General features: G+C 41.7%; 1 protein-coding gene across 1 annotated transcript in view; it reads right to left on the bottom strand.

The window, feature by feature from the left end:
- LOC139464841 (ATP-dependent RNA helicase DDX42-like) overlaps positions 1 to 21,159 on the bottom strand; it is a 39,312-nt gene that overhangs the window by 9,544 nt on the left and 8,609 nt on the right. The window contains exons 5-16 of the mRNA XM_071246372.1: positions 18,860 to 19,010; positions 15,280 to 15,420; positions 14,229 to 14,348; positions 12,683 to 12,790; positions 9,114 to 9,182; positions 7,718 to 7,846; positions 6,846 to 6,945; positions 5,644 to 5,691; positions 5,000 to 5,097; positions 4,158 to 4,251; positions 2,704 to 2,784; positions 1,534 to 1,737 (exon numbers count right to left, since the gene is read on the bottom strand). Coding sequence (XP_071102473.1) covers positions 1,534 to 1,737; positions 2,704 to 2,784; positions 4,158 to 4,251; positions 5,000 to 5,097; positions 5,644 to 5,691; positions 6,846 to 6,945; positions 7,718 to 7,846; positions 9,114 to 9,182; positions 12,683 to 12,790; positions 14,229 to 14,348; positions 15,280 to 15,420; positions 18,860 to 19,010 — 1,343 coding nt within the window. The remainder of the gene's footprint in view (positions 1 to 1,533; positions 1,738 to 2,703; positions 2,785 to 4,157; positions 4,252 to 4,999; positions 5,098 to 5,643; positions 5,692 to 6,845; positions 6,946 to 7,717; positions 7,847 to 9,113; positions 9,183 to 12,682; positions 12,791 to 14,228; positions 14,349 to 15,279; positions 15,421 to 18,859; positions 19,011 to 21,159) is intronic.

Below are 21,159 nucleotides of genomic sequence, written 5' to 3'. Positions count from 1 at the left end.
CCTGCTCTTCCAGTCTATCTACCCAGTCTATAACCAGTGATATCTACAGACAAGCACCTGCTCTTCCAGTCTATCTACCCACTCTACCACCACTGCTACAGACAAGCACCTGCTCTTCCAGTTTATCTACCCACTCTACAACCACTGATATCTACAGACAAGCACCTGCTCTTCCAGTCTATCTACTCACTCAACAACCACTGATTTCTACAGACAAGCACCCGCTCTTCCAGTCTATCTACCCACTCTACAACCACTGATATCTACAGACAAGCACCTGTTCTTCCAGTCTATCTACTCACTCAACAACCACTGATATCTACAGACAAGCACCTGTTCTTCCAGTCTATCTACCCACTCTACAACCACTGATATCTACAGACAAGCACCTGTTCTTCCAGTCTATCTACCCAGTCTACCACCACTGCTACAGACAAGCACCTGCTCTTCCAGTCTGTCTACCCACTCTACAACCACTGATATCTACAGACAAGCACCTGCTCTTCCAGTCTATCTACCCAGTCTATAACCAGTGATATCTACAGACAAGCACCTGCTCTTCCAGTCTATCTACCCACTCTACCACCACTGCTACAGACAAGCACCTGCTCTTCCAGTTTATCTACCCACTCTACAACCACTGATATCTACAGACAAGCACCTGCTCTTCCAGTCTATCTACTCACTCAACAACCACTGATTTCTACAGACAAGCACCCGCTCTTCCAGTCTATCTACCCACTCTACAACCACTGATATCTACAGACAAGCACCTGTTCTTCCAGTCTATCTACTCACTCAACAACCACTGATATCTACAGACAAGCACCTGTTCTTCCAGTCTATCTACCCACTCTACAACCACTGATATCTACAGACAAGCACCTGTTCTTCCAGTCTATCTACCCAGTCTACCACCACTGCTACAGACAAGCACCTGCTCTTCCAGTCTGTCTACCCACTCTACAACCACTGATATCTACAGACAAGCACCTGCTCTTCCAGTCTATCTACTCACTCAACAACCACTGCTACAGACAAGCACCTGCTCTTCCAGTCTATCTACCCACTCTACAACCACTGATATCTACAGACAAGCACCTGCTCTTCCAGTCTATCTACCCAGTCTACCACCACTGCTACAGACAAGCACCTGCTCTTCCAGTCTGTCTACCCACTCTACAACCACTGATATCTACAGACAAGCACCTGCTCTTCCAGTCTATCTACTCACTCAACAACCACTGCTACAGACAAGCACCTGCTCTTCCAGTCTATCTACCCACTCTACAACCACTGATATCTACAGACAAGCACCTGCTCTTCCAGTCTATCTACTCACTCTACAACCACTGATTTCTACCGACAAGCACCTGCTCTTCCAGTCTATCTACCCACTCTACCACCACTGCTACAGACAAGCACCTGCTCTTCCAGTCTATCTACCCACTCAACAACCACTGCTACAGACAAGCACCTGCTCTTCCAGTCTATCTACCCACTCTACAACCACTGATATCTACAGACAAGCACCTGCTCTTCCAGTCCGGCCTATTCTGTGTGTGTGAGTGTCAATGTCTCTGGCGACATCGTAGTTGACTACTGTCCGGATGTGGGGGATGTCGAGACCACGTGCAGCAACATCTGTGGCCACGAGTATGGGCATCTCCTTCTTCTTAAAGGCGGAGATGACATTATTCCTCTCTGTCTGGTCCATGTCTCCGTGAAGTAGACCAACTGAAACAATAAATTATTCATTCAGGACTGAATAAATCAATTATACATTTTAATCCCAATCATCTTATGGACCCCTACAAATAAAACAATTACTATGTTGCTGCCTTGTATTTTAGTCCAACTAAACATTCTTCCTGTGAATCACATCCATGAACAGTTAAGGTTGCCTATGAATGTTCCTTTCACAAATGGGTGTAGGTCGGTGTAACAAATGCACGGGGCATTACGATGCTTCCTCCATTTATTGTTTGTTTTGGGAGATGCATTCGATGGAGATGACGCACTTGATGTTACTTGTGCAGGGGGGTTACAGCTAAAGGAGATCCAAAAACTGACAAGAAGACAAAGTCATCCAGATCTTGTATGCTTACAATTGTAAATAAATTATCTTAAGTTTCTGTGAAAATGATGGGCACCGGTTCCCCAGTAAAAACAAGCCTGATAAGTTCGTAACAGTTTGTAACAGGAAACCTACCATTATTGGAACCAACATGTACAAGATTATTTCAAAACATCCTCCACAGTGAAAGGGTTAAGTTCAGCACTTGAAGGATATGTATACATAGTTTCACAGAGAAACACTGAACAGCTTCTTGTCAACTGATGGATTGACTGAGTCCATTCCTACATCCCCTATATTGAAAACTTGAGATCCAAATGGGGGTGGCCAAGTTGTCAAAGGCACCGCAATTCACTGCGCAGATTTGCATCCCTTGAACACGCCAGAAACCTATGATTGTGGTTCGAATCCCGTTCGGACTCGATTATGTTTCTAGGTTTGTCAGCACCTTACCCGTGCACATGGGTTTCACCGAAGTGGTAAACGCGTCTAAGACCTGCATCACTTCGGGCTTTCCTCCCACATTAAGCTGACACGCCGTGATATAACTGGAATATTGTTAAAAGCGGCGTTAACCCCAACTCACTCACTTACTGAGATCTAAATGTAGCTCCCTCCCAACTCACCGGTGAAGTCCCTGGCCTTGAGATTGGTGGCAAGTTCCTCACTGTTCATCTTCCTTGTCACAAAGATCAACACGGAGCCCGCTGAATAAATCAAATTGTTATCACAAACATAATTTCCTGGAGATGTTTCAGTAAAATATATGGATGAAATGACACTTCAGGGAATTCCATTGCATTGCAAGCTATGGGGCATTGTTACTTTAGTTGACTTGCTTTGACAAATTTGATGTCAAGACACTCTCATTGTGATGATCCTCTCCACATAATCTTTAGTAAAAGGCGAAAGATTTATCTCTGGTGAGATTCTCTATCGTTTCACATATGATGTCACAGTGTCACACCCAAAATCTTGGAATGTTTCAGATTGAGGTTTTACACCAACTGTGTTCCATGTGTTATGAGGGTACAGTATTATTAGTGGTATGCAAGAAGGGATACAAGAATTATGCCCCTTTGTAAACAGACAGTTTGTTCCATCTCACACAGTGTAGAATGTATGATCATATATCCTTAGTTACTGTATGTACATATGTTCTTCTTGATTGTGTTTGGTTGTTTGTTTGTTTGTTTGTTGTTTAACGCCACACTCAGCAATATTCTAGCTATCTGATGACAGTCTGTAAAGAATTGAGTCTGGACCAGACAGTCCGGTGATTGACATCATGAGCATCGATCCACTCAAGTGATGTCATGTACATGTGTTTTAATGTTTCTTGGTAATGTCAATTAGGCCAAGGGGTCAGTTGTGACTGAGGATTTAGTAAAGATACCACATTTTGAACTACAGTCATCATTATTGTCGTTATTGACGAATGATTTAAGATGAGGTGTAACACATGGATGAACAATCTCATTCAAATCACCCTTCAATGAAACCCCTCTAAAAGAAACATAATCAGGCAGTTCCAATAGGAAATAATAAAGGCTAAGCTATAACAGTAATGTGGCAATTTCATACACTCCTTTGTTTCTTAGCGCACAACTTCCTTACCCAAAAGTAAGTACATTGAAAGAGTGAGTGAGTATGGTTTTACGCCGCTTTTAGCAATATTCCAGCAATAATTCGGCGGGGTACACCAGAAATGGGCGTCACACATTGTGCCCATGTCGGGAATCGAACCCAGGTCTTCGGTGTGACGAGCGAACGCTTTAACCACTAGGCTGTCCGACCAAACTAGAAGCCAAAGAACACCTGATTGTTTCATATGACCATAGATAATCTGTAATATCCAGTGGGCGTTGCAACATACAACATTTGTGGGTGTACTTTAACTTGTTTTGAGTAGTATAGTTTTAGAAAGCTAACATATGATTGGCTCATAAACCAACACATTTTGACTGGGCAGTGAAAGTCTGCTTGGGAATCACCTGACTGAGCTCTGATGGAGGGATTGTCCTGAGAGATAATATTGATGTTAAAGATCTGATTTTAAAGAGAGTGGATTCAGACATACTTGATGTGAACTCAACCAGTCGCTTGATAAGCCATGTCCACTTGGCTGGACCAGGAGGCAGGACTTCCACTACCTGGGTGATGTCCTCGTTAGCCTGCAAGACACAAGTCACATTCACCCTACAACTCATTATACACATTCAGAGATCGGAATGTTGCGACTTAGGTTCTACCCTACATTCGACAATATTCCAGCAATATCATGGCGGGGCACACCAGAAATGGTCTTCACATCCGACTTTGTCTAACTCTCTCTTTTGCACTGACTACTGCCCACAATAAATATATACTAATAAAATTTAAACAGATGACATTTTCTTTTTACAATTCTTAAACTGACACTTTAATTAATAAGACATATTGGCAAATATCATGAAGTTGCGATGAAAATAGGTATTAATTGTTTATGTATAAATTCTCCTCTCTACATGTATGCTGCCATACTGTAGACTCAGTCATCTTCAGGTCGACCAACATAGCCAGCTGCCATACTGCAGACTCAGTTATCTACAGGTCGACCTATACATAGACAGCTGCCATACTTCAGACTCAGTCATCTTCAGGTCGAAATACATTGCCATTTGTCCTACTGCGGACTCGGTTATCTACAGGTTGACATTTGTCATACTCGAACTCAGTTATCTACAGGTCGAAATACATTGCCATTTGTCCTACTGCGGACTCGGTTATCTACAGGTTGACATTTGTCATACTCGAACTCAGTTATCTACAGGTCGAAATACATTGCCATTTGTCACACTACGGACTGGGTTATCTACAGGTGGACATTTGTCCTACTGCAGACCGCAGGGTAACACAACCTTCACTTCACACGGTACCCACCTCTCCCACTTCCCCTTGCACAACCCGGATGGGGTCGATGAGGATGTCCCGAGCCAGTTTCTCCACTCTCCGCCTGAAGGTGGCGCTGAACAGCAGAGCTGGAACCCAACCACTACATCAACACTTGGTCATAAACACATTGGAAGAACTTGTGATCACAGCGACAGAAGCTGACAGTTTTAGTCCACTAGTCCAATAATGATTAAAAAAAGGGCAAATTTCTATATGCCTTATGATACCTTCACTATTGGGCAGTTTGGTAAGGACTACGGGACTAGTGCCAATTTCTAATGTTGGATCACGTTCCTGTTTTTCAAATTGTGATTTCTCGATGCACATAATGCATATATCTTTTTCATTATGGCAACCAACCAGCATGGGCAAGGTGCAGACAAACCCTGAAACCGTGACAACTGCCGTGCCTCAGATGACTGGGCCACCTACTGTTCATCAGGTTTCATTCTATCAGTTCCATTTAGCCACGAGGAATTAAAACTCAAAGAGAACATTAAATACTTTACATCATGCCAGCAAACATTCTTAGAATTGAGTCTAAATATTCATATTTCAAATTCTGAATATTTCTTTCAAAGAATATATGTGGTCATGAAGACTCTAGCTTAAGATGTGTGGCGTGTACTCACTCTGTCGGTCTGGGCGGACATGGTTGGCTATGGATCTCACTTGTGGCTCTGAAAGGAATCGGAACCAAAACAATTAAACAGCTTTGACATTTTGCTTGCCCAACAAGACCATAACATATGAAGTGTAAATCTCTCTGTCCACAGATCATCTTGCCATGCCAACCCAAACACAATGTAATCATCATCAAACAAGAGAAACAATAGCTCATGTGTTCTCTATTCATATGTGATACATTGATAAAACCAAACAATTGATGCCTATGTCAAACAGGCGTTCTGCCTGATCATAAACCATGTATGTCAAACACTGGAGATCAGGGCAAACATGCTATTCATTTTGTCCTACACTAGGTCATCACACACCAAAGCCCATGTCAAACATGCGGTCTGTCTCGTCATACACAAGGTACGTCAAACAACGAATATGTCATCCAACTCGTCATACACCAGGTCATCACACACCAAAGACAATGTCAAACATGTCATCCACCTCGTCATACACCAGGTCATCACACACCAAAGCCAATGTCAAACATGTCATCCACCTCGTCATACACCAGGTCATCACACACCAAAGCCAATGTCAAACATGTCATCCACCTCGTCATACACCAGGTCATCACACACCAAAGCCAATGTCAAACATGTCATCCACCTCGTCATACACCAGGTCATCACACACCAAAGCCAATGTCAAACATGTCATCCACCTCGTCATACACCAGGTCATCACACACCAAAGCCAATATCAAACATGTCATCCACCTCGTCATACACCAGTCATCACACACCAAAGCCCATGTCAAACATGCGGTCTGCCTGACAATACAACAGGTACGTCAAACAACGAATATGTCATCCACCTCATCATCACACACCAAAGACAATGTCAAACATGTCATCCACCTCGTCATACACGAGGTCATCACACATCAAAGCCAATGTCAAACATGTCATCCACCTCGTCATACACGAGGTCATTACACATCAAAGCCAATGTCAAACATGCAGCCACCTCGTCAACACGAGGTCATCACACACCAAAGCCAATGTCAAACATGCAGCCGCCTCGTCAACACGAGGTCATCACACACCAAAGCCAATGTCAAACATGCAGCCGCCTCGTCAACACGAGGTCATCACACACCAAAGCCAATGTCAAACATGTCATCCACCTCGTCATACACCAGGTCAACACTCACCAAAGCCCATGTCAAACATGCGGTCCGCCTCGTCATACACAAGGTACGTCACTCGCCGCAGGTTGGTAGCCTTTTTCTTCACCAGGTCAATCAACCGGCCCTTTAACATGAGAGAACAGTAAGAGATGGGGCAAGAGTTGCTGCCACTTCTATGATACAGAATAAAAAAATGTGAGATATAACACTTCGTCTTCAGTACATTCTGCATGTCAATGACAAGTTTGTCTATAAACTAAAGGTTCAACTACTTATTTGGGTCCCTAGTCTCAGTAAGTTCGCCTTGGTGTTCTTAATCTTGGAGTTTCTAATCACTGCTCCATATATCATCTCCGTTACCTTTGCGTCTCTAATTCTGGAGCACCTAATCTTGATGTTTCTAATTCAAGGCTTCCTACACATGGTGTCATCTATTCTATAGATCCTAATATTGGTGACCCTTATTCTAGAGCTCCTTATCTTTGTATCCCTAACCCTAGAGCTCCTAATCTTGGTGACCCTTATTCCAGAGCTCCCAATCTGTATGACCCTTAATCTAGTAATCCTGATTTTGATTATTCTTGAGCTCCTAGTAATGATATCCGAAATTCTAGAGATCCCCATCTTGGAGTCCTGTATTCTAAACTTCTTGATGTCTGGAATCCTAAAAATCCTTATCTTGATGTCCCTAATCTTTATGGCCATTTTCCTGTCATCCCTAATCTTAGAGCTCTTGGTTTCCATAATCTGCAAGCTCCCATCTAGATGGTCAAATCTTTCCCCTGCACATCATCACCAGTCCCCCTCATCTCGGGGGACCCCACGATTACACTACAGCTCCTTCTATCAGTAACAGTGTTCTAGAATAAGAGATGTGATGGAAATGAGGCACTGACGGGCGTGGCCACGATGATCTCGCAGCCCTCCTGACACGCCTTGGTCTGCTCCCACATGCTGCCTCCACCGTACGCGCACACCACGCGGATGTTGTACACTTTCCCGAACTTCTTAGCCTCTTGATATATCTGGAGGCGGAAAACATTCAGTACAGAGAAAATGTAGCTAAAACGATCAAAACTCCCATACCTTAACATAGACTTACGACAATCTTAGCGCTAAGACGATCATAACTCACATACCTTAACATAGACTTACGACAATCTTAGTGCTAAGATAATCAAATCTCCCATACCTTAACATAGACTTACGACAATCTTAGTGCTAAGATAATCAAAACTCACATACCTTAACATAGACTTACGACAATCTTAGCGCTAAGACAATCATAACTCCCATACCTTAACATAGACTTACGACAATTGCAGCACTAAGACGATCATAACTCCTATACATTAACATAGACTTACAACAATTGCAGTGCTTAGGCGACCATAACTCCCAAACTTTAACATAGATTTACGAAAGTCGTAGTACTAAGATGACTGTAACTTCCATTCTCTATCATAGACTTATGACAGTCACAGCACTAAGACGATCAAAACTCCCATACTTTACCATACACTTAAAAAATTCTTGAGCTAGGACAATCCATGACAAAAAAGAGTGTTCTACTTTTTTCAATAAAATAGGTATATATTTGTGTGGGTGGGTGGTCATGAAAAATGTTACATGTATCAGGGGGTGAGTAACATACGATACAGTCCTAAGACCAACCCCACCACCCCATCCTACCACCCTCCATGAAACACAACCCGTCCCTAATCAGCTCCATACGATATTCAGCGACTACTTGCTCAATACACACTGCTTGACACCAATATTTAAAAATATTCAGAAAATTCCTCACAAATTTACTATTCTTTTTCAAGTAGAATTAGTAGCCTTTTCAAAAGTTCTAGAACTTTATAACATAAAAAACTGGTACAATAATCAGAATAAGGATTAAAAAAAGAAAAGATTGGTTCTCAGGCAATGTTTTTTTTAAATATAGTGCAGGCGGTGTCCTTTTTTTTTCTTTTTCTTTTTTGGTTGTTCAAACTAGTATGTAACCAAATAAACAGATGTGTAAACAGATAAACAATTGTGTACAATCAACCTGGGAAAGGGCCTTTCTACATAAATGTATTCCTTGATGAATTAAATACTGCAAGACAGTATTTGACTACTGTTTGAGTTGGAATATTTAAGGATTTTCTTTTAAAAATTTGAAATGGAAATAAAAACGAAAAGTGCGACACACTTTATGATGATGCAGGCAGTGCCTGAGAACCAAGACTATTATTGTTTTTTAGCCTAAGCATAAAAAGGAAATTCAGCATTATTGGGGGTCACCTGTTGCGACAATTCTCTCGTTGGTGCCAGGATCAAGCCGACTGGTCCATCTCCAGGCTCTAACTCTTTCTGCAGAAAAACAACATGTCTGAATACAGGGAAAGAAAGGTGCAACACAGCACTCATAAAGATGTTTAGGTGTCCACTTTGAGTCTTCAGTGAGTCACCAAGAACATTATCCATTGGTGAATATTATTTCACTATGAGATAGTTTGACAGATCTTCATGCAAAGAGGCATTATATTGGACTAGTATGGGATTTTAACAACATTGTTCACCTGATAAAGGAGTAATAAATAATAATAAATTAAATAAATATCATGTCCCTAATTCTAAAGCACATAACATCATGTCCCTAATTCTAGGGCACCTAAACATCACGTCCCAAATTCTAGAGCTCCTAAACATCATGTCCCTAATTCTAGAGCTAATAAACATCACATCCCTAATTCTATAGTTCCTAATCTTAATGTCCCCAATTATAGAGCTCCTAAACATCATGTCCCTAATTCTAGAGCTCCTAAACATCATGTCCCTAATTCTAGAGCTAATAAACATCATGTCCCTAATTCTAGAGCATCTAAACATCACGTCCCAAATTCTAGAGCTCTAAACATCATGTCCCTAATTCTAGAGCTCCTGAACATCATGTCCCTAATTCTAGAGCACCTAAACATCATGTCCCTAATTCAAGAGATCCTGAACATCATGTCCCTAATTCTAGAGCTAATAAACATCAGGTCCCTAATTCTAGAGCACCTAAACATCCCGTCCCTAATTCTAGAGCTCTAAACATCATGTCCCTAATTCTAGAGCTCCTAAACACCATGTCCCCAATTCTAGAGCACCTAAACATCACATCCCTAATTCTAGAGCTCCTAAACATCATGTCCCTAATTCTAGAGCTCCTAAACATTATGTCCCTAATTCTAGAGCACCTAAACATCATGTCCCTTGTTCTAGAGCTCCTAATCATCATGACCCTAATTCTAGAGCACCTTAACATCACATCCCTAATTCTAGAGCTCTAAACATCATGTCCCTAATTCTAGAGCACCTTAACATCACGTCCCTAATTCTAGAGCTCTAAACATCATGTCCCTAATTCTAGAGATCCTAAACATAATGTCCCTAATTCTAGAGCTCCTAAACATGATGTCCCTAATTCTAGAGATCCTGAACATCATGTCCCTAATTCTAGAGATCCTGAACATCATGTCCCTAATTCTAGAGCTAATAAACATCATTTCCCTAATTCTAGAGCACCTAAACACCATGTATCTAATTCTAGAGCACCTTAACATCACGTCCCTAATTCTAGAGCTCTAAACATCATGTCCCTAATTCTAGAGCACCTAAACATCAGGTCCCTAATTCTAGAGCTCCTAAACATCATGTCCCTAATTCTAGAGCTCCTAAACATTATGTCCCTAATTCCAGAGCTCCTACACATCATGTCCCTAATTCTAGAGCTAATAAACATCATGTACCTTATTCTAGAGCTCCTAATCATCATAACCCTAATTCTAGAGCTCCCAAACATAATGTCATATCATACATATTTCAATCTTTCCTAGTGTACCCAGAGATATAGGTTACATATAGGTCTATATAGTCCTAGGAACTTAAATAATGAATCTATTCATGAACTTATCTTAGAGCTTTTCTTGGAGCTCAAATCATTTCCCCTGCACTAATGTCATCACTGGTGTCATCACAAATGTCATCACTAATGTCATCACTAGTGTCATCACAAATGTCATAACTAATGTCATCAATAATGTCATCACTAGTGTCATCACAAATGTCATTATTAATGTCATCACAAATGTCATCACTAATGTCATCACTATTGTCATCACTAATGTCATCATTATTGTCATCACAAATGTCATCACTAGTGTCATCACAAATGTCATCATTAATGTCATCACTAATGTCATCACAAATGTCATCACAAATGTCATCACTAATGTCATCACTAATGTCATCACAAATGTCATCATTAATGTCATGTCATCACTAATGTCATCACTAATGTCTTCACACATGTCTTGACAAATGTCATCAATAATGTCATCAATAATGTCGAGATTAATGTCATCACAAATGTCATATGAAACGTCATCTCTTATGTCACCACTAATGCTATCATTAATGTCTTGACAAATGTCATCAATAATGTCATCATTAATGTCATCACAAACGTCATCTCTAATGTCACCACATATGTCATCAGTAATGTCATCACTAATGTCATCACAAACGTCATCACAAATGGCATAAGAAACGTCACCTCTTATGTCACCACTAGTGTCATCATTAATGTCACCACATATGTCATCACTAATGTCATCACAAACGTCATTGATGTCATCACAAACGTCATCTCTAATGTCATCACAAATGTCATCACAAATGTCATAAGAAACGTGATCTCTTATGTCACCACTTATGCCATCATTAATGCCATCACTGATCTCACCACTAATGTCATTACTATTGTCAACACAAATGTCATCATTGATGTCATCACAATCGTCATCACTATTGTCTTCTCTAATGTCATCACTGATGTCATCATAAACATCATCTCTAATGTCATCACTTATGTCATCATTAATGCCATCACTGATCTCATCACTAATGTCATTACTATTGTCAACACAAATGTCATCATTGATGTCATCACAATCGTCATCACTATTGTCTTCTCTAATGTCATCACAAATGTCATAAGAAACGTCATCTCTAATGTCACCACTTATGTCATCATTAATGCCATCACTGATCTCATTACTAATGTCATCACTATTGTCTTCACTAATGTCATCATTGATGCCATCTCTTATGTCATCACTATTGTCATCACTATTGTCTTCACTAATGTCATCACAAATGTCATCACAAACGTCATCTCTAATGTCATCACTAATGTCATCAATATTGTCATAACAAACGTCATCTCTAAAGTCACCACTAATGTCATCACAAATGTCATCACAACTATCATGACTAATGTCATCACAAATATCATCACAACTGTCATGACTAATGTCATCACGTGTCTTGTGTGTGTCATGTGTGTGTCTTGTGTGTGTCTTGTGTGTCATGTGTGTCATGTGTGTCTTGTGTGTGTCTTGTGTGTGTCTTGTGTGTGCCCTGTGTGTGTCTTGTGTGTCTTGTGTGTGTCTTGTGTGTCTTGTGTGTGTCATGTGTGTCTTGTGTGTCATGTGTGTGTCTTGTGTGTGTCTTGTGTGTGTCTTGTGTGTGTCTTGTGTGTGTCTTGTGTGTGTGTCTTGTGTGTGCCTTGTGTGTGTCGTGTGTGTGTTTTGTGTGTGAGTCTTGTGTGTCGTGTGTGTGTCGTATGTGTCGTGTGTGGGTCGTATGTGTGTGGTGTGTGGTGTGTTTGTCTTGTGTGTGTCTTGTGTGTCTTGTGTGTGTCTTGTGTGTGTGGTGTGTTTGTCTTGTGTTTGTCTTGTGTGTGTCATGTGTGTGTCTTGTGTGTGTCGTGTGTGTGTGTCTTGTGTGTGTCTTGTGTGTGTCTTGTGTGTACACCAGCAACCCACCTGATCCATGATGTGGATGAGTAGAGGCCACACGAACGCTGCAGTCTTTCCACTTCCGGTCTTGGCAATGCCGATGATGTCTCTGCCACTCATCGCTATGGGAACGCCCTGGTGGTGAAGGGAACAGACATAATCAAGGGGGAACAATACACTTAGCGATACATTGAACTATCCAAGCACTGCAACTGCCCAGTTGAATTATCAGATGTTTACATGTATACCCCTCTATGCTATTGATGAACGTGATATGTGATATTAAATACTGATAAACATTTGCTGTACCATTTGTTCTTAAAATAAATACATCTTTGCAGAGACTTTTGTACATCATTCAGAACAGGTTGGTAACTTCATATCAGACAGGAATCTGAAAGGTCAGTGGTTCTATTCCTGGATGTGTCATACCAAAAGACATAAAAAGATGGTACTTGTTGTTACCCTGCCTGACGCTTGGTATAAAGGGGCTAAAACAAGGACTGGTCGGCTTGGAGTCGGTATACTGTGTCTGTAGGGTAGCAATGTGTACTGCGGCATGGTATCTCAGTGGGCTAGCGCTATAAAAGCAACATCAGTTCGGACTAGTGCAAGCAGTCATGCACACACATGCATCCATGTTGCTATGTAAGTCCAATAATCTTGAATGTGAATTAACCCAATTTCACCTCACCACATATCGGACAACAATCTGTGCTGCTTCCTCAACTCCCTAGGAGCACTCTGGCTGTACATGAACTGACCTGGCTAAAATAAGATCTTAGTTCTCGCTATCGCTAAACAAAGATCTGAGGACATCCCATTATGGGTCAAGTCAGAACGACCTTTCATCCGACCAATCAAAGCGTTTCTTACCAGATCATGAAAGTGACAGTTGGAATGTGTTTTCTAATCATGCAACCTCAAAAACTTTAACACGGGGTATTCAGAACAACAGTTACGGCCCCTACGACAGATTCCATCAAAATTATCGTCTATCTCTTGCTTCCGTGGGATAAACATTTGAATGGAGAAGGCGTTCCACAGTACGTGGGAAGCACTGCCATACAATCTCAACCATATATCAGACATTCCGGAATGTTCGTTTGTTCAGTTTTCAAAATTTTAATCGAGAACTGTGTCAACATATTTTTCAAGCGTAGTCTGAAATGGAAGTCGCTAGGTTGTAACGAGTGCCAGGTTGCAAGCTAGAGAAAGCTGCTTTCTAATTGGCTGATGTCAACTTCTTGTTAGTCGTTTCAAGGTCGGACAAAGTTCACGAAAGGCTGTTCTGAAGTGACCCATAATGGGATGTCCTCAGATCTTTGTTTAGCAGCAGCGAGAACTTAGATTTGATTTGAATGAGATTGACTATTTGTGCAAGTACTCACCTGGGCCTGAATGGGCATGAGAGGGGCACGAGTCGCTGTTCGGCTTGTCCCGGAATAACACGAGTTGCTCACGAATGTGACTATCTGTGCAAGCCTGAATGGGCATGGGTTGTGAACACACTGTCTATGTTGGGAACACTCTGTCTGTGTACGTTGGGACCACTATTTGTGCAAGCACTCACCTGGGCCTGAATGGGCATGGGTTGTGAGTACTCCGCCTTGCGAACTGTGTGCAGCAGCTGCTCGTCAAAGCCAAAGTGGGCGAAGCTGGTGACAGGTCTGGGGGGATCAACACCAGACACCTGTGTACAGAGATAACGGTATGTGATACACACAAAATGTCGGATGACCCAAATCTTTGTTTGTAAATTTGCATTAAGATACCTGGATTGTAAAGTGAAGTAACACATGAAAAACACTTTCTTATTGTAAAACAAAGTCAACATTTTGCATGTCACCAACATGGTCTGGATAAGCTGCAGACAATGTAAGTATTTTTCAGTAGTTTCATCATGAATCTGAATATCTTGTAAAATCATTTATGTAACACATATCTTGACCTGACAGCTCCATGACATAAACATGTTATTTGAGAAGACTTTATGTCTCCTCTGACAATCATATCCGTTGTTATGGCATGCGTTAATTTCGGCTTTCCGTGGAAGGTGAGCCAAACCTGACTTAAGCTCAAGGTAGTGAAACCCATGCATGGGCATGGTGCTTACAGACCACAGATGATAATAACGACAACAAAACAACAATAATAATGTTAAATCAAAAGATTACTTTGCATTCAAATTGCTTTCTCAGCTCCCTGGGCAGGATTCAACCAGGTACCCATTCACTGCTTGGTGAACAGAGGCAAATGTCAAACAGTCATGTGCCTGACATGCCTAAGGAGACCCCACATATTTAACACCCAGAGCAACGCTTACCAAGCACAGTCGGCCATTTACCTCACCTCATTTCAAAGCAGTGCCGAATTTCCCCTTGTGCAGTCCCACATACCCCACAAGGGAGGATCTTGGATTCAAAAAGCCATATTGGATCCAGACAATAACTAAGGGACACAACTCTGCACGACAAGTAGGATCTAGGATTCAAAAACCCATCAGTGGAGGATCTTGGATTACAAGACCTAACAACACCTAACACAACTTGTGACACTTTAAACCACAGGTCGCCAGTGACCCCAAAGTAATAAATGATACAATCAATCTGATATGATCTGACCTTGATCCCAAGTTTGAAGCGAAGGTCGTCCACTTCCTGCTTTGTCAGCGTCTTGATGTCATCGTGGGCCACATAGAAGTTCTTCACGAAACTGTTGTAGTCTATCTCCGAGTGGTCCATCGGCGGCAGGGGGTCGATTATCTGTGTTTGAATAGTGTCATTATAGTCCTGGACAGTTAACCCAATCGACAACCTACAGCGGGGCACTCAAACATACAAGTGGAAATAGTTCCAGTTTGTGTGACCTCTGGCCCTTGTAACCATGGTAATAGTTTCTTTGTTTGTTGTTCAATGCAGCACTCAGCAATATTCCAGCTATATGACAGCAGCCTGAAAATGCTTGAGTCTGGACCGGACAATCCAGTGGTGGATATTGTGAGCAACGATCCATCCAATAGGGGTATGATGCCACGCCATCAAGCAGATCACTAAACCTGACATCAATCCTTTGGTTGCCTGTTACGACCAGCATAGGTTACTGGGGACCTGATAAAACCCAGAAACCTTGCAATAGGTTTGTTTGTCTACTCAACATTTACATATTATCACAATGATGATGTCCATGTCTGTCACAAATTGAACATGGTCTGAATCCATCAGTGCTAATTGCACGTTTCCTCCAAATCTGTAGAAAACGTAAGTTAAATTTCCAAAATATTAAGGACAGTAATAAACTAATGGCTTTATAAAGGTGACTTGTATGTCACTGGGGAGTACAGGGGAGGGGCTTAGTGCTTAGTCTTACATTACTCCATTGAATGCCATGATAAAGTACATTGTTACTGTATTCCTGAACTTCTAATGCAATGATAAAGTACATTGTTACTGTACTCCTGAACTTCTAATGCAATGATAAAGTACATTGTTACTGTACTTCTGAACTTCTAATGCATTGATAAAGTACATTGTTACTATACTCCTGAACTTCTAATGCATTGATAAAGTACATTGTTACTGTACTCCTGAACTTCTAATGCATTGATAAAGTACATTGTTACTATACTCCTGAACTTCTAATGCATTGATAAAGTACATTGTTACTGTACTCCTGAACTTCTAATGCAATGATAAAGTACATTGTTACTGTACTCCTGAACTTCTAATGCATTGATAAAGTACATTGTTACTGTACTCCTGAACTTCTAATGCAATGATAAAGTACATTGTTACTGTACTTCTGAACTTCTAATGCAATGATAAAGTACATTGTTACTGTACTTCTGAACTTCTAATGCAATGATAAAGTACATTGTTACTGTACTCCTGAACTTCTAATGCAATGATAAAGTACATTGTTACTGTACTTCTGAACTTCTAATGCAATGATAAAGTACATTGTTACTGTACTCCTGAACTTCTAATGCAATGATAAAGTACATTGTTACTGTACTTCTGAACTTCTAATGCAATGATAAAGTACATTGTTACTATACTCCTGAACTTCTAATGCATTGATAAAGTACATTGTTACTGTACTTCTGAACTTCTAATGCATTGATAAAGTACATTGTTACTGTACTCCTGAACTTCTAATGCAATGATAAAGTACATTGTTACTATACTCCTGAACTTCTAATGCATTGATAAAGTACATTGTTACTGTACTCCTGAACTTCTAATGCATTGATAAAGTACATTGTTACTATACTCCTAAACTTCTAATGCATTGATAAAGTACATTGTTACTGTACTCCTGAACTTCTAATGCAATGATAAAGTACATTGTTACTGTACTCCTGAACTTCTAATGCAATGATAAAGTACATTGTTACTGTACTTCTGAACTTCTAATGCAATGATAAAGTACATTGTTACTGTACTTCTGAACTTCTAATGCAATGATAAAGTACATTGTTACTGTACTCCTGAACTTCTAATGCAATGATAAAGTACATTGTTACTGTACTTCTGAACTTCTAATGCAATGATAAAGTACATTGTTACTATACTTCTGAACTTCTAATGCAATGATAACGTACATTGTTACTGTACTTCTGAACTTCTAATGCAATGATAAAGTACATTGTTACTGTACTCCTGAACTTCTAATGCAATGATAAAGTACATTGTTACTGTACTTCTGAACTTCTAATGGAATGATAAAGTACATTGTTACTGTACTTCTGAACTTCTAATGCAATGATAACGTACATTGTTACTGTACTCCTGAACTTCTAATGCAATGATAAAGTACATTGTTACTGTACTTCTGAACTTCTAATGCAATGATAGAGTACATTGTTACTGTACTCCTGAACTTCTAATGCAATGATAAAGTACATTGTTACTGTACTTCTGAACTTCTAATGCAATGATAAAGTACATTGTTACTGTACTTCTGAACTTCTAATGCAATGATAAAGTACATTGTTACTGTACTTCTGAACTTCTAATGCAATGATAAAGTACATTGTTACTGTACTCTTGAACTTCTAATGCAATGATAAAGTACATTGTTACTGTACTTCTGAACTCCTGAAAGAAAAAATATCCCAAATTTAAACAATATGACGACTTTTGCTCAGTTTGAGACCCAAGGGCACATAGTTTACAGTGGCAGATTTAATCATATGAGGGATACCTAATATATGACAGACTACTCAGGAAACGTTTCTTCATCAGAACAAAGATTGACTTCATTCTAGTCTTTTTGTAGGATCATATAGTTTTCTTTCTTTCTTATATCTTAATATAAGATAAGGAAATTTATAGATCAACCAACATGAAACTTAGATGTTCTGTCACTCACTCATAGATGTGCAAGTGAAGGGTTGAGGACTAAAACTATCTTTTAATCACACATTGAAAACAAATAATAATTCCTCATAACATATTTTCATGACTATAGTGCACACCCAAGCATAATGTGCTACCCCCTCGAGGGGTTCAGTATTTCAGGAAAAACGTTTGTTTGAGTATTATGCACAGTAAAAGCTACATTGTATTGCCTCATGTGAATGAATGAGAGATAACCAACTTGGTCAATGAAAATGTGAAATTTGTGATACAACATCAATATATATGATGATTTACCATTTCAATTGTATTTTCTGTTCTGCTATGCAGAGATTAAGATTACAGTGAGTATTCGTCTCTGAAACTAATCCAGAAATAGCTATCATCTGTTAATTAGGTCACATACCCAATAGCATTAGATTTAAAAAAAAAAAGAATTGGTTCTCAGGAAATGTTTTTTGAAAACATAGTGCGGGTGGCCGTGTCCATTTTTTTTCATTATTTTATTTTGTTCAAACTAGTATGTAACCAAATAAATAGTTATGTAACCAGATAAATAATTCTGTACTATCAGCCTGGGAAAGGGTCTCCCTACATAAATGTAGTCCTTGATGAGTAAAATACTGGAATATAGTATTTGACTACCGTTGGACTTGGAATATTTAAGGATTTTTTTTCAAAAAATTAAAAATGGAAACATAAAAAAATGTGCGGCAAACTTAATGATGCTGCGGGTGGTGCCTGAGAACCAATGCCATTATTTTTTTAAGCCTTCAGATGATCGTAAGAAATTGTATTCTCTAATAACGCTGGTCAATTTAAGATTTTCTCCGATGGCACCGACCTTATTCCGCTCAGGGAGGATGACGTTACCATCTTCATCATACTCGATGCCGTCGTCCTCATCCACAATGACACCAGCCATAGGGTTTTCCTCCATGTAGCGGAAGTAGGACTCCATCTCATCTTCCTGGTCGATGTCGTCGCGCACACCCCTGCAACAACACCACACACACTCAACAGACACATACACCAGGTCTAATCAGGATCTTCACCTGAGTGAGGGGACCTATAACACCTGGCTCCACACTGGGTGTAAGAAGGACCTACACTGCCTGGCTCCACACAGGGTATAAGGAAGATCTACACTGCCTGGCTCCACACTGGGTGTAAGAAGGACCTACACTGCCTGGCTCCACACAGGGTATAAGGAAGATCTACACTGCCTGGCTCCACACTGGGTGTAAGAAGGACCTACACTGCCTGGCTCCACACAGGGTATAAGGAAGATCTACACTGCCTGGCTCCACACTGGGTGTAAGAAGGACCTACACTGCCTGGCTCCACACAGGGTATAAGGAAGATCTACACTGCCTGGCTCCACACTGGGTGTAAGAAGGACCTACACTGCCTGGCTCCACACAGGGTGTAAGAAGGACCTACACTGCCTGGCTCCCCACTGGGTGTAAGAAGGATCTACACTGCCTGGCTCCCTACTGGGTATAAGGAAGATCTACACTGCCTGGCTCCCCACTGGGTGTAAGAAGGACCTACACTGCCTGGCTCCACACTGGGTGTAAGAAGGATCTACACTGCCTGGCTCCCCACTGGGTGTAAGAAGGATCTACACTGCCTGGCTCCCTACTGGGTATAAGGAAGATCTACACTGCCTGGCTCCCCACTGGGTGTAAGAAGGACCTACACTGCCTGGCTCCACACTGGGTGTAAGAAGGATCTACACTGCCTGGCTCCACACTGGGTGTAAGAAGGATCTACACTGTCTGGCTCCCCACTGGGTGTAAGAAGGACCTACACTGCTTGGCTCCACACAGGGTGTAAGAAGGACCTACACTGCCTGGCTCCACACTGGGTGTAAGAAGGACCTACACTGCCTGGCTCCCCACTGGGTGTAAGAAGGATCTACACTGCCTGGCTCCACACTGGGTGTAAGAAGGATCTACACTGCCTGGCTCCACACTGGGTGTAAGAAGGACCTACACTGTCTGGCTCCACACTGGGTGTAAGAAGGACCTACACTGTCTGGCTCCCCACTGGGTGTAAGAAGGACCTACACTGCCTGGCTCCCCACTGGGTGTAAGAAGGATCTACACTGCCTGGCTCCACACAGGGTGTAAGAAGGACCTACACTGCCTGGCTCCCCACTGGGTGTAAGAAGGACCTACACTGCCTGGCTCCACACTGGGTGTAAGAAGGATCTACACTGCCTGGCTCCACACTGGGTGTAAGAAGGACCTACACTGTCTGGCTCCCCACTGGGTGTAAGAAGGACCTACACTGCCTGGCTCCACACAGGGAATAAGAAATATCTACACTGCCTGGCTCCACACTGGGTGTAAGAAGGATCTACACTGCCTGGCTCCACACAGGGTGTAAGAAGCATCTACACTGCCTGGCTCCCCACTGGGTGTAAGAAGGACCTACACTGCCTGGCTCCCCACTGGGTGTAAGAAGGACCTACACTGCCTGGCTCCCCACTGGGTGTAAGAAGGATCTACACTGCCTGGCTCCCCACTGGGTGTAAGAAGGATCTACACTGCCTGGCTCCACACTGGGTGTAAGAAGGATCTACACTGCCTGGCTCCCCACTGGGTGTAAGAAGGACCTACAGTGCCTGGCTCCCCACTGGGTGTAAGAAGGATCTACACTGCCTGGCTCCCCACTGGGTGTAAGAAGGATCTACACTGTCTGGCTCCCCACTGGGTGTAAGAAGGACCTACACTGCCTGGCTCCACACTGGGTATAAGGAAGATCTACACTGCCTAGCTCCCCACAGGGTGTAAGAAGGATCTACACTGCCTGGCTCCACACAGGGAATAAGGAAGATCTACACTGCCTGGCTCCCCAATGGGTATAAGGAAGATCTACACTGCCTGGCTCCCCACAGGGTGTAAGAAGGATCTACACTGCCTGGCTCCCCACTGGGTGTAAGGAAGATCTACACTGCCTGGCTCCCCACTGGGTATAAGGAAGATCTACACTGCCTGGCTCCACACTGGGTGTAAGAAGGATCTACACTGCCTGGCTCCACACTGGGTGTAAGGAAGATCTTCACTGCCTGGCTCCCAACTGGGTGTAAGGAAGATTTACACTGCCTGGCTCCACACTGCGTGTAAGAAGGACCTA

The sequence above is a fragment of the Haliotis cracherodii genome, unplaced genomic scaffold (genome assembly GCF_022045235.1).
Source record: "Haliotis cracherodii isolate W230 unplaced genomic scaffold, xgHalCrac1.p SCAF_17, whole genome shotgun sequence".
In the NCBI taxonomy this organism is placed as follows: domain Eukaryota; kingdom Metazoa; phylum Mollusca; class Gastropoda; order Lepetellida; family Haliotidae; genus Haliotis; species Haliotis cracherodii.
The sequence above is the reverse complement of the archived record's forward strand: the minus strand, read 5'-3'. Positions and strand labels throughout refer to the sequence as shown.